The sequence below is a fragment of the Marmota monax genome, unplaced genomic scaffold (assembly GCF_021218885.2).
Source record: "Marmota monax isolate L192 unplaced genomic scaffold, Marmota_monax_Labrador192_F-V1.1 WCK01_AAM20220418_F8-fsc00018, whole genome shotgun sequence".
NCBI classification, from domain to species: domain Eukaryota; kingdom Metazoa; phylum Chordata; class Mammalia; order Rodentia; family Sciuridae; genus Marmota; species Marmota monax.
Window position 1 is genome coordinate 5,601,180 of NW_026692201.1, and position 14,605 is coordinate 5,615,784.

Sequence of the window (14,605 nt, forward strand, 5' to 3'; positions counted from 1 at the left end):
CTCTGTTACAGATTATCTCTACTTTACCTCCCATTCTCACTATATAAATATAAGAATAATAATCTACATTCTGTAGAGTAAAAGGCATCCTTAACACAAATAATTGTCAAGAAAATAATCTGTCAAACAGGATTATTCATCATAGAAACTATTGTAACAAGATCAAGAAACCAAGCATTAAACTAACATGCTGGTATTAAAAAAAATCAAACTGTAAGTATGTCAATGTTATTAATTATGTAGAACACAAGTTTATAAATGAATTTTAATGACTCAGAATCAGTTCAAAGTTGTCCCCCAAATATCACTTTCATCCACTTGAATTCAGATTTGATTTTTTCAATGAGAGAAAGAAGTGGTAGTATAGACAGCTGTGGGATGCCACTCATGACTTACTTGAGTTTATCTGAGCATCTTCGTTTGACCTTAAGCCAGGGAGATTTAGGTTTGGCATTGCAAACTATTTTGTGACTCCTCCCACTCAATGGATTGCACAATGCATGTGACCTCTGTCTTTGCTCAGCTAGGGAGACTGCTCTCTGAAGTGGGGCGTAACCTGTTGGAAACTCGACAGACCACCTTCTACCTTATTTGGCAAAGAACATTCCATGGAAAACCTTTGATGCTTCCCCCATATACATAAAGCAAGCGTGGGCTCTCTTGCTCTCTTTCCAGTGTGGAAGCATGATCCCTAAAATGGAAGAGCCATCCCACCCCGGCTTTCTAAAATTATTTCCTGTGTCCTGTGGTTTCTTTGCCATTTTCTCTTTCTTAGCTTTTATTTCACAGTCAGCCCACTTCACGGAAAGGAACCCCAAATTTCACTGCCCGCACAGGATGTGGGCAAAAGACAGCCAGCTATGAACTGCATATACCTGGCCTCTTATGGTTCATAACCATTAACAAACGATATTCCAGCAACAACTATGACATTTACAAAATTTGTTGTATGTACTTCCCTGCAAGATGATTAATGGGTTTCGCAAATCTGGGTATGCCTTAAATGTCTCCATTTAAGTGAACATTGTTGGTTGGACACATATCATTAAGAGAAAAGTACAGAACACAGAAATCACTTTGTTCCTACAAGAGCTTCAATTCTTGTAGGAACTTATGTATCTCATGTTAACCCCCCCCCACATGAGACACATAAATTCTCATGATTTCAGTCATGTAACACCTCTTTAACACTCCAAACTGTGCTTCAAATTGAAAATTCTCATACTGTTTTTAACTTTCCTTTCTAAAATGTTGTCTTCACTGGTTCGGATAAGTTCCATACTCATTTCAAAACTCTACAATTAGATCTCCTACTGTTAGAGCTAAGAGGTTACCCTGGAAATAGATTTGTCAAACACAGTGAGATGGAGCCGATCAATAATTCTTTAATACAACACTATATTTTTAATTTCAAGGACCTTAAGGCTTTTCATTTAACTAGCTAGAAACCACACAAAGGGTTCATTTTAAATTCACGCCTAACATTCATATTTATTTCAAAATGTAAGAGATAAAAGATCTGATTAAAAAGAAAAATGATCATTTTAAGTTAAAAAAATAATTTCCTATGCTTAATGACATACATTTTCTGAATCCAAATACTAAACAGTGCCTTGAGTATCAAAAGTAGTCACTGGAAGTAAATCTTTAATACCTTACGTTTCTGAGCCTATTGATTTCTTTTTATTTGTATAGTAACGGCATGGAAGGCAGCACTCAGGTCTTGAGTTTTCTTTGGTATAAAACATCAATTTCTATTGATTCTTTAAACTCTCATAATTGCTTTTCTCCCGTTTAGAAGGCTGTAGGTTTAAAATACATACTTTTTTCTAACCCTGCTTTTTAACTTCTCATTATTGTTTTATCATGTTTGAATCTCACAATGAGAGATGAGTTCACAATGAAAGATAACAACCAAGAGTTTAGAAACGAGTTATAGAGCACTCCACCTCAAATTTTAATTCAATCAATAGGGAACAAAAGTTAAATCTAAACAATGCTCAATAGTAATGCATAAAATCACAGCCAATTTTTTATTGTTCAGAGGTCAATTACCCAGTTGGCAGCTTACTCAGGCCTTTCAATTTTGACACACATACACACACACATATTTTATATCCTCTCATGGTTGACTTTAAAATATATATATATTTTTTTCTCTCCTCCATGGTTGCCTTTTTTTATTTTTTAGTCATTTCAGTATTTATTGATATTGCCTCCAAACAGGAAACATAAAGCTTTAAAATGCAAACCAGTATGACTTAGCTACATATTAGTATCTCTCATAAAAGAATTCATAAATGGTTAAGAGATCATTCATGGATTACAATTAGCCCTCTTAAAATGAAGAATAACTAAAAACTGATGCACTATCTCAGCCATGTACAATCAGATTCTAGTCAGCCAAGCACACTCCAAACATCTCCCTATCAAAAAATGAAAATTCAACTCAATAATTCCTAATAAGATATATTGTAACTGCTGAAAGAAAGTAATGAAATATAAAAAAAAAGAAAAAAGTAAAATGTCAGTAAGGTTTAAGCTATTTAGTGAAAGGAAGAATGGTGACTTTATACATTGCCATAATATTTTATATACTGATATTTCAAAACAATACTCTAATGGAATCCAAAGACTTAAAGCCTCAATATAAGATTTTGAGAAAAATGTTTCTTTACTATTTAGCACAAAATGTATTGATTGAAAAGAATAATGTATTCAGTGAAATTCTGCACAAGGTTTGGGGAAATTTAAGAAGAATAATATGTGACTCTTGCCTTGAGCTCTCAAAATGTACTATATTTCAACAAATCTAAGATATTAGTGTGTAAAACATTCTCTATAATTATGTACCAATAAGGAAAAAATGTTGCCAATTATACTGAAAGATACCATCGATGAGATAACATGTCCAAATTTTAGAGATATTAAAGATTAAGAAACAATATGCTTTTTGGAACAAAACACAGTAATTACCATATTTATTAATCTTCATGACACTTTATAGTCTAACAAATTTCTGATTATCTCTGGTAGGTTTAAAGTGCTAAAGATATGCTTGTCAAATGAATAAAGGCATGAATAAGCAAATACTTAAGTGTTACAGAGCTCTGTAAAATAGAATCCTTAATGGCATTAATATAACATCATTTTTTCCTTTATCATTATTAATGGGTCAATATATTATTACAACAAAAATAGAAATTAAAAACTTTTAAACCCAGAATCCCACCACACAAAAATAAAATCTTTTTATTTTTTCCATATTCCCATCTAATTCCTATGTATATCCTTTAAGTTTCATCTCGAAACCAAGTTTTTAAAAGTACTGAGTCTGTACAAATGACACACACACACACAAGAAAAATTACATGCATGAAAAACAAGTTTAACAAGGAGAGGCACGGTTTAACAAAGACCTATTGCAGACCTTCTACAATGTTCCATATTCTCTTCTACTAATTATGAGAATTTATTGAGTCAATGAGTAAATTTATTGACTCATTCATTCAAGAAATACTAATTAAGCACTAATTGTATATATGCTATATTCTGAAAATAAGGACCAATAAGAAATGGTTCTTGCTCTATGAGAATTCAGTCTAACATTATCAGTGATACTACCAGATCTAGATCAAGGGTCCACTGAGAATTTTCACAATAATTTAAATTTTCAGAAATCATTTCCCTCAACACCTTTTTGAACATCTTACTCTTATCCTTACCAATTGTGTGCTGAAATTACAACAGAGTTTCACAAAGATTCGTATAAAACAAAATGGTTTCACAAATAAATTCTATGTCTATTACTTAAATGCTCATTTAATAGTTATTACTCATGTGAAGGCATTTCAATTAAGACAAAGGCCCTACAAATTCAAATATAATCTTAAAGGATATAATAAAAAGCATAACACTTGAACGTACATTTTATTCTACTAAATACATGCATAACTGTAAACTACTGGAAAAATCAAAATAGAACATGATTAAGGCAGTCCCAGAGGTTAACTTTCTAACTAATCCCCCAGTACTAATGCGTTATTAAATTAAAATGTTATATTTTACAATAAAATAAAATTGAAAAAATGCTGTTATCAGAAAACAGACAAAACTGAAAAATAACACAATTTCCATTTAAAAATTATTTTCATTTGTATGCTAGAACTACTTGAAGGAAATTACAAAAGTATGCAGCTAGAGACTTATAAGAGAAGTTGAAGAGAACTTTAAAGCATTTTCAGGAGTCATAGATATTGGTGCCACTGATTCTTTCATTAGAATTACTTGAACTTAAAACTTTTTTTCCATGATTACTATGTGGGCTGGGGATGTAGATCAGTGGCAGCACATTTGCTTAGCATGTGCAAGGCCCTGGATTTGATCCCCAGCATTGCAAAAAAGAAAATGCATTATGTTAACACAAGTCTCATTCTCTGCCCCACTATGTAGGTAACAGTCAGAATGAATTGGACTAGCCTCTTCTGAGAATTCTCCAAGGATCTGTCTGTGAATACAGAGAGAACATTGTGGTCTGTTCTTATTTTTGAGGCAAGCCTACATATAAGTAGGAGGCTTCCAACTGTACAGCTGTACCCAGTGATTCAGTGAATGAGTCTACCTACCTCAGGGTGAGGCATAGCAAACCCACTGTGATTGTTCATCAAAGTCAGGTCCTTTAATCTAACTTTTTATCAGCATTTTAATTTCCTCTAAACCAAACTTTTCTTTATGGAGAATTTAACATATACAAAAATGGAGAGACTATTTAACTGTACATTAAAAACAATAATATAATATCTGTCTTATATGATGTAGTATAATTATAATAAAAATCTTCCATGTACTCACAACCTGTCTTTAATATCTATCAAATGATGGACAATACTGTTTCATTTGTCCCCCACCCAATGCCTCTTCAGCAGATTATTCTGAAGCACATCAGAGCCAATGTTATCTCATTTCATCAGTAAACATTTCAGGGTACAAACATTCATAAAGACTCTTCTTCTTTTAATATTTTTTTTAGTTGTAGATGGACACAATACCTTTATTTTATTTATTTATTTTTATGTGGTGCTGAGGACCAAAACCAATGCCTCACAAATGCCAGATGAGCATGCTACCGCTAAGCCACAAACCCAACCCCATAAAGACTCTTATATCACCTTTAAAATTAACATTTACTTCATTATTGTTACCACCCAGTGATGAAATTTCTCTGATTGTTTCATAATTTTTAAAACAGCTTATTAGAAATAGGATTCAAATAAAGTCTATATATTGCAATTAGTTGATGTATTTCTATAGTCTCTTTTATTTTTACTGACAGTTTCCATATATATTTTCCTTGCAATTTATTTATTGGAAAAAGGTTATCTGTCACGTAGAGTTCTTATAGTCTGTTCCTGGTCTGTTCTGAATTCTTGTGCTGGTTAGTTTCCCCATTTAGTGTCATTTAACATACAACTCTGTCCCTCTGTGTTTTTAGTAGACTGATAGTTAGATCTAAAAACTTAATCAGACTCAAATTTGACTTTTTGGTAAAACCATATAATTGGCAGTTTATAAACTCCCTCAGGAATTGTAATTGCTGTCAGTCTTTGTATTTGTCTTTGTGATAGTAATATCCATCAAAATCATTACCTAAATTTGTTATTTCATTTGAAAGGATTAAGAGTATGCAATCTCCAAATACACCATTCTAATATAAGAATTATTTTCAGCAAAAGGCAGCTGAGAAAAAGACATAGACTGCGCTCTCTACCTTCCCCATATTCATGGAAAACAGAACAAAAATCACCCTTGTGAACATGCTTCTCTCCTACCTCATTTCCCATAGCAGGAAGGGCATAACCACCTCATCACTGGAGATGAGATGGCACCAAGAAAAAGTCTGCACAAACAAACCTTACAACTGGCCCTTATCTACTATTAGTTTTCCCCATATATTTGCCTTCTCACAATTTGCCACTGCAATTCACTCAAAAGACCCTTCCTTCATCTTATTACTTCTCTATAAATTGATTGCTCTTCTGTTAAGATGCTATCTAAGCCCACGTTTTAAGTACACCTTTGAGTTAAAGGAGAATTTAACATATACAAAAATTCTCAAAATAAAAAGGTTTGGAGATATAGCTCAGTGGCAAAGTACCCCTGGGTTCAATCCCCAGTACCAAAAAAGAAAAAAAAAATTAAGTAGCACTGCTCACACCTATAGAAGTATAGCAGACCCAAAGATGTACCTTCTAGATTCCCTTTCAAGACAGGAATAGCTGCCCAACTGTGAAGAATGCAGTTATCTGACTGCCTCCAGCTGTTGACTTCAAGATCCATTTCAGCTTTCAAGTCAAAAATCATACTAGCTCACTGGGGTTCCAGGCAATGGGAGTTAAGCAAGATGATAGAAGCCAGGGGCACATTCTTCCTAGAGGACTCTCAGCAAACGTATAAAGGCCTAGTTATTTCCATATATACAAGAACTTCATTCAGGGGTAATCCTTCCTCCATCGCGGGCTGTCAGAGACTGTGACATCTGCATCAGAGTCTGACATAGCTCCCCCATCCCCATCCTGCCTCCTTCCTTCTTTCACTGCCACTTCTCTCTAATAAACCTTTTGCATACTTAATTCCCTTTTAGAGTCTGCTTCCTAGGAATTAGAAGAATCTACGTCATCTTGACTACTGATCTCTATTCTCTATATAGGAGAAAGAATATTCTTTAGAATATCTTCTTGCTGGAGCTGGGGCTCAGTGGTAGAGTGCCTGCCTCACACATGTAAGGCACTGATTTGGATCCTCATCACCACATAAAAAATAAATAAAGATGTGATGTTCATCTACAACTAAAAAAAAAAAAAAGATGAAGCACACTGTTTTCAATGGATTATCAAACTATACTGTGTTGACTGTCTTGTGAATGTACAGCTCCACCAGCCACCCTAGAGGCATGTTTGTTCTCCAGTCTGGCACTTCATGGGTCATCTGATTCTTTTCCAGTCATGATCACCATCCTACATAACCTTGTATGTTTCCTGGAGGAGCAAGGAATGGTCAAATAAGCAACAGAGAAAACTATTCTTAAAATGTGTTATGAACTCAGTTTAGTTTAATGTGTCAAATGCTACAGTATTACATGCAATTTTAGCACAGTCCATTTTTTGGAAGACTCTTGCTGAGGCTTAGCCTTCTTTAGTGATCTCCCAATCAATATGACCCTCACTTCATGTTCAAAAAATACTAAAGAAGAAAAGAAAAGGCAGCTGTCTGTTAGGTTACACAGGATTTATTTGGTATCTTCAAAAACCAATCTGAGAAAATTTTCCACTCACTGATTTTAGCTGAGCCACCGAGAAAACAAGAAAATCCTTCTGCAAAATTTTCAATAAAATGATATTATCTAAAGACCTGAAGCGTGAAACCTGGATTACAACTGCTGACCAAAAAAAAAAAACAACAAAAAAAAAAACCCAGAATATAATGCCTACAAAACTAAATGAAAATATAAAAAGTATAATGATATAAACTTTATTTTAAAACAAGAAATGTAGTTCTATATTTTTTTATATTTTTAGTATTAGATGAACACAGTACTTTATTTTTGTAGTTATTTTTATGTGGTACTGAGGATCAAACCCAGTGCCTCACTAGTGGTAGGCAAGCACTCTACCACTAAGCTACAGACCCAGCCCTGGTTCTATGATTTGATAATGTATTAATAATGTACATGTACAATAGTAAAGATTATTCAAAACTATCTAACATTCCATCAACATGCAAAATTATGTGTTAATTTAAAAATTTAAGAGTAAAAACATCAAGCTTTTAATTCTCTTCATAATAAATATTTAGTATATATAGGTTTTCTTATGTCTGTCTTGTATCTTATGTTCAAGAATGACTCTTTTAGTTCTTTTTTTACTATAAAATTAAATTTTTTTAAAGCAAAACATGGAGTGAAAGTTCTATAGGTCTGCAACTAAAATATTTCACAACTAGTTATATATAAATTTGATACAGTAATGACATGTAAAATTAATTAAACATTGTTCATGAAATCATATCATCACTGTAATGCAAAAGCCAAAAGGCTTTTTCATCTATTGTAGACATTTAAATTCAATGTAGTAGATAGCAAACATGGCCACAAATTATTTCCTCTTCCTATATCCACCATTTACAATAGGACATAGTTGCTCCTCCCGTCAAAAGGAGAATTTATTTACCTACTCAGTGAATTTAAGTCAACTCCAGACTTCCTTCAGCCAATGAAATGGCAGCAAGCAGACATGAAAAGTGTCTTACTTGAGGGGTTGCCTTCCTGATGGCATTAGAACTCCATGAACACTGGATGAACAAGGACATGATGACAGAAGGCAGTCCCCCCGCTGGGACCACTGTAAACCAGCCAGCCCCAGCCAATCTACCAGCTGACCATGGATAGGCAAGTAAACCTGGCCAAGATCAGCTAATTCTAGTACAGATGAAGAGACTTACCCAGCCAAGCCTGACCCAAACTGCCATCCTGCAGAATAATTAGGTAAATAGATGATGGTTGTTTTGTTTTAAACCAGTGTGATATCCCAAGACAATTGGTAATTGATATACTCATCTATAGTTTTTAATTTATAGAATATTTACTATATCAGTGAATAACTGATTATATATGAGCTCTACTATGGAGTAAATATAATCAACTATCTGTCAGTATTTGTTCAATGATATTATTTTACAAGCTGGCCTTTCCTAAAATTTATTCTTCTAACTATGCAATAAGAATAGCAAGAGGGCACTTCACAGAGGACAGCCAGCCATGAACATGGTATCTTAACAATCTATATAAAATTTAAAAATCATATACATTTATTACTGAACATATACATTTACTTAACTCTCCAAGACAAGATGATTTTAGGATTTCTTATGGCCTAAATATTATTGATTTTAAGAAATTATCTGGATGTTTTTCTAACTTAACAACTTATTAGGGTAAAATATGGTATAAGAAAACTTTAGGTACCCCAAATGCTACCTTTGCAGAGATGTTTAGTTTCCTGCATAAATGATCATTCAAATAAATAAACAAAATGTCTCTAAAGATATTTTTTAAAATGAATATTACCAAAAAAAAAAAAAAAAAAAAGCCTGAAAGTTGTCATACTATGTTTAACACACTGTGATTTGGTTCGCTTGCATCACAAAAAGAAAACAGTGTTGACAGGCTAATAGTAAATATGAGGTAAACCTTTTCAAGCAAAAGTTGGGAAACAAAGTGTATAATAATTTCATTGGCCTTTGGTTCCTATAAGAGAGCCTCTAAACCTTTGGAAATGTCCTAAGTGATAGGAGTTTCTTCATTATTCAGGAAGGGTATCTTGCACTACATCTTAGTTTGTGCTATCAAGATGACTTACTGTGGGCTCTTAGATAATTTGAGAATAGGGGCTGGCCACACTGGAAAGATGAACCTTGAGTTTGGAAAGTTGGGCTTTGTGCTACTGCCACAGGATATCAGATTGACTTCTCAACCTCTAGTGGGGGTCTAAGATGGGAGAGGAATCTGAGATTGAGTTCAAAGCATGGAGTCAGTGATTCCCACAATCATGTCTATGCAATGATGCCTCAATAAAAAACTCTAGGCACTCACAGCTCAGGTGGATATACACTAAAGTTCCAGAAGGGCAACAGATGCTGAGGACATTGAGACTTTGCATTTGGGATGCTCCTAGGCCTCGCCCTATACATTTCTTCATTTGGCTGGGCCTGATTTGTACCCTTTATAACAAAAGTATAATCCTAAGTGTAGGGCTTTTCTGAGTTCAGTTCCAGCTACAGCCCCAGCCCTCCACTATCATCTTTAATTCTTTAATTTTTTCGTTTGCCTTTGCTTTTTTTTTTTTTTTTTGATTCCACGAGTGACTGCTATTGTAATTATTTCTAGTTCTGACTTAAACTTCTGCTATCTATTGACCTTATCTTCTTTCTGGTATTTATTTATTTATTTATTTATTTAATGTCATTTGTATTTAATTACTTTGACTATGTACTGTGCAGTTCTGATTGTATGTGGAGTTAGGTCAGATCCCACAGGTAAAGGGCACAGTCCTCTATAATATTTCCCTCACCTTAGTCACTAGCCATGATCTGGGCTCCCAGGCCACCCACACTTTTGACCAGCTGTCTACAAGTTCCTACTGTCCCTGATCCTCAAGTTGCGAAACTTAAGGATCACCTTAATGTGCAGTTGTGAAACTTGAGGATCACCTTAATGTGCAGTTGTAATTCCAATCCAAATTTTAAAGTCATTCACTTCTTATAAACTAACATAAATATTTCTGATAACTCTAAAAAACAAAACAAATATAACCTCCAAATCACCAGATGTGACAAGCTGATACTGGGCAAAAAAGACTTTAGATACAAAATTCCCCCAAGATGCAGAGCTCAATTTCAATTTCTACTGTTACATTTTTTAAAATTGTTTGCATTTCTCCAATTACTAGATGGAGTTTTGAAATTTTAGAAAAGGTGGATTAATTTAATAGTTGTTATAGTTGTTTTTAATCTAAATTGTCCTTAAAACTCTTTCTAAAGAAAAACAGTTTCATTTAGACAACTGGAGTCTCTTACCTGTAGTCATCTAACTGTACCAGAAATCGTACAATATCATGATGAGCTTTCAGTACAAGCAGCTCAGTGTAGGGGTTCTGAGTTTGTTCTTCACCTATTGTCTGTAATGGAGATTTCTTATAATGGGGAAAAAAGGCAAAAACAAAAGAGAAAGAGATAAAATGATTTATAACTGCATGGTATATACTTAAGAATACAAGATTTTTAAAGCTATAAAAATTATGTTCTAATATCAAGTATAAATTCTCCTATTATCAATTCCACATAAAACAGTTTTCTTACCACAAATTAATAAATTTTATTATTTTCAAGTCACAAATTTACAAATTTATTTTATGTATATTAAATCTTAATAAACATGACTTTAAAAACTAATGGGCCAATCCAACTCAAATATTTTAGAATGAGTGTTTCTCAGTTAAAACTTGTCAGAAGTAAAACTGCAGATCAAGAGTAAAATGTAGACTAAAATACCCCATTGCAAGCACTCACACATTTGCTAATGAATAAGGAAGGAATGGAATCATTCATGAAGGAATGAAATCATTCATATTCATGAATTCAACTCAATACTGATAAAAGATAATTGATAATATTTACAGACTACTATGTGATAGGTCATATGTCAGACACTCAGCTAAGCACATGTGCATGTAACAATAATTCTTTAAGAGCAGTCTCAATGCCATTTCTGGAGTCAAATTCAGTACTAGTTCATGATAAAATCCTGTTTTTAACTTCTAAATCAAAGTTAGACAAACCTGACACTACTGACACTTTGAACCAGATTATCCTTTGTTGCTTAGGGCTATCCTGTTCATTTTAGGATACTTAGCAGCATCCCTGTCCCTGGTTTCTACATTTAAATGCCAACACCATACAACCTACACTCGACATCCATTTTCTTCCCTTACTCCCTAAGCTGTGACCATCAGAAATGTCTCCAGACATTGCCATACATACCCTGGAGGGAAAAATCACCCTAGGATTGAGACCCATTGCTTAACCTGGAAGCCTGGATACAAAGTTCTCACATAAAATTAGGTAAAATTATTAGGTTCTGATAATGTACAAATTCAAAGCAGTTACACAACTGAAGTAATTTTACAGGTAGAAATGTACAAATTAACATGTATCAATGTTTTCTAAAAAAATCTTCACAACAGCAATTTTCTCCAATTGTTATCCAGTGTTTATCCTGTCTTCCTTTTAGCAAATGTTCAAATGAGAAAAATAAAAATGGTATAAACTGCTTCTTCCAAATGAAAGCTTAGCAGGAATGGCAAGATTGTTTAATCAAATTATATGATTAATCAAGTAGATATCAAATTGATATATATATATCATATATGGTTCAATCATCCACAATTCTTCTATAACCTGAAAGACTTCAGACTTCTGAAGAAATGTTTTCTTAAAAAAAAAAAAAAAGGCAATAAACCTCAACTGCAAAGATATGAGGAAGTTAAAACCGAGAAGTTAGGTCGCTTACTCAGCAACAACCAATTTTTTTACTTTAGATAAATATTTCCTATGAGAAATAAAATGGAATTAAACAGAAATTCTGTTCTTATGAGGCATATGAAATATTCCAGATCTCAACATTTTTAAGGCAGCAAAATTATTCTACTTGCATTTCAAATGTAAATGTCATTACATTATGTGGTCTATTCAATTATCCAAGCCCGTGAAGAAAGTGTGACTATGGAACCAAAAACAGATGTTAAATTAGGAAATCATATTCTTGATTTGGAAGCAGACTATTAATTGTTTTACATGGCATCCTTTAATTGGTTCTTGGGTAACCAAATCGATTTTATATCCTCTCAGCAAATGTCAGTTGACGTTGGGAAGAGGTTCCAACTCAAATACACCAAATACAGGGCGGAGCGTTCCAGTCGCCCCAGGTCGGTCTCTAGTTCAGGCTGATACTTTTTACACTGAAATGAGGCGGGTTGAAGCAGCCAGACCTGAGCAGCAGGTCCCACCAGAACTGACCACCAGCTGACTCCCCAAGCCAGTCCTTAGTGACTTCGGCTACCTCTCAGGATCGCAGAGGGGCACTGCTGGCCGAGAGCCCCTGCCTGCCGCCCTGCGCCCGCGCCCCGCGGCCTCCGCAGCGTCGCGCGCACGCACGCAGGCCCCGCCCCGCCCGGGCCAGCCCGCCGGGACCGGGAGCCCAAGTCACCGTTCCAGCTAGTGTGGCCTCTCGGACTCAGGGACAGTCGCCCGGGGTTTACCTCGGCCAGTCCCTGAGGTTCGCGGCCTCCCCCGATCAGCCATCGCAACATCCGGCCAGCGGCGGCGTCTCGCCGGGTCCAGGCCCCAGTCAGCCCGAAAACCACCCGGGCAGTAACGCAAAGGAAACACTAGTATTTGCCGCCGGAGATTAGCCTGCGGGCGTAGGAGTGCAGAGCGGAGAGCACAGAAGGCGTAGGAATTTTGTTCCTAAAGTGCTCCTGTACCTGACCACGGAGGATTAGTTTGGGGTGCCGCCGCCAAAGCCTAGGGTTTCGGCGGCAGAGTCCCGAGTGAGCACGCGCTAGGGCGCCGCCCGTCGGCTCCGGAGCTTAGGTAGTCCGAGCGTCCCCTGGTGGACGTGAGCGGCACAGACACTAGAGAGCCCAGTGAGGCAGCAGGGTAGAGGGAATAGTGCCTTCCCAGTTAGGCTTTTGTATTCTTCCTTTGGTTGAGGGACCAGGAGATGTCCCCCGGTTTCCCAAGAGCGGGCTGGAGAAGGTGTACTGCAACAGGCTTCTGCATCTGCACGAATCTGGTGGCACGTGTGTACACCAGAATAAATCTGGCCAACATTTGTCATGCGTTAAGAGCACAGGTGCTGTACCAAGGCTTTACATGGATCCTTATAATAACCCTATAGTTCCAATTTTATAGATCAAGAAATGGAAACTCTGAAAGACTAGATAATTTGTCTAAAGATAACAGGACGTGGCTGAAGTGAAACTGTAACCTCATCTCCAAGCTCCAGAAACAGTTCTTGATTTTATGCTTCTTCATTATATGCTAAACTAACACAGAATCTTTCTACAACTAGAATTGATTTTACTGTCTTTCTTTCATTTTTTCTTTCTCTTTTTCTTACTTTCTGTGCTAAGTATCAAACCCAGGACTTCACTCATACTAGGAAACCACTCACCACTGAGCAATATCCCCAACCCCAAATACTTTATTTTGACACTAAATTTTCTTAGGCAGCCAAAGGGCAGTGGTTCTCCCCCATGGCTGCATATCAGAATTACCTGGTTTGCTTTTGGAAGATGTAGGTTGCTGGCTTCCACCCCAGACTTACAAAAATAATCCCTATGGCTGGAGTATAGGAATCATGGTTTGGCGAATGTTCATTAGATGATTTTGATAGTAACAGAGTTGAGAAAACTGATCCAGGGCCTACTTATACATGTAATATATTTTTAAAACTTCATGTGTGTCTACGTATTTGTTAGATTCAAATAAGGTTCCTAGTAGTAAGTTCCTGTAAAGAATATAAGCAAATGTTTCATCCAGTGCATTAGTACAACAAATATATGTTGGGCACAGGTGTACTACAGATGCAAAAAATAATCACTAGGATTCTCTGGGAACAAGGTAAAAGGTCCTATGCACCCATAAGAGAGGCCCATACAGTCTAATTTAAGGTGTGTTAGTTGTAGGCTACTTCATAAACTGACAGTTCCTGTAGGACTGGGATCTCTTGTGATTCACCTTTGTATTCCTTGGGAACACTTCAAAGAATCAGGAGAAGGTTGTCTTCTGTATGCTAGTCCAAAATTGCAATATGCATGCAAATGAAGATAGATCAAAGAGAGACTAGCCCCTGGAAAAATAAGTCTTACTTTTACAGAAATACCAGGAATTCCTTTCTGGAAGAAATATCTTCAAGCAAAGCAACATGGTTGCCCAGATGACCTAAATTTTATCCTCAATTTTCACATTTTGTAGGGGTTTATCCACTATC

General features: G+C 35.7%; 1 protein-coding gene across 1 annotated transcript in view; it reads right to left on the reverse strand.

The window, feature by feature from the left end:
* The window catches only part of Wdr41 (WD repeat domain 41), a 48,022-nt gene extending 34,841 nt beyond the window's left edge, over positions 1 to 13,181 (reverse strand). Inside the window, exons 1-2 of the mRNA XM_058574264.1 lie at positions 12,870 to 13,181; positions 10,630 to 10,745 (exon numbers count right to left, since the gene is read on the reverse strand). Coding sequence (XP_058430247.1) covers positions 10,630 to 10,745; positions 12,870 to 12,920 — 167 coding nt within the window. The 5' untranslated portion in view covers positions 12,921 to 13,181. The remainder of the gene's footprint in view (positions 1 to 10,629; positions 10,746 to 12,869) is intronic.
* Between the last annotated feature and the right edge of the window lie 1,424 nt (positions 13,182 to 14,605).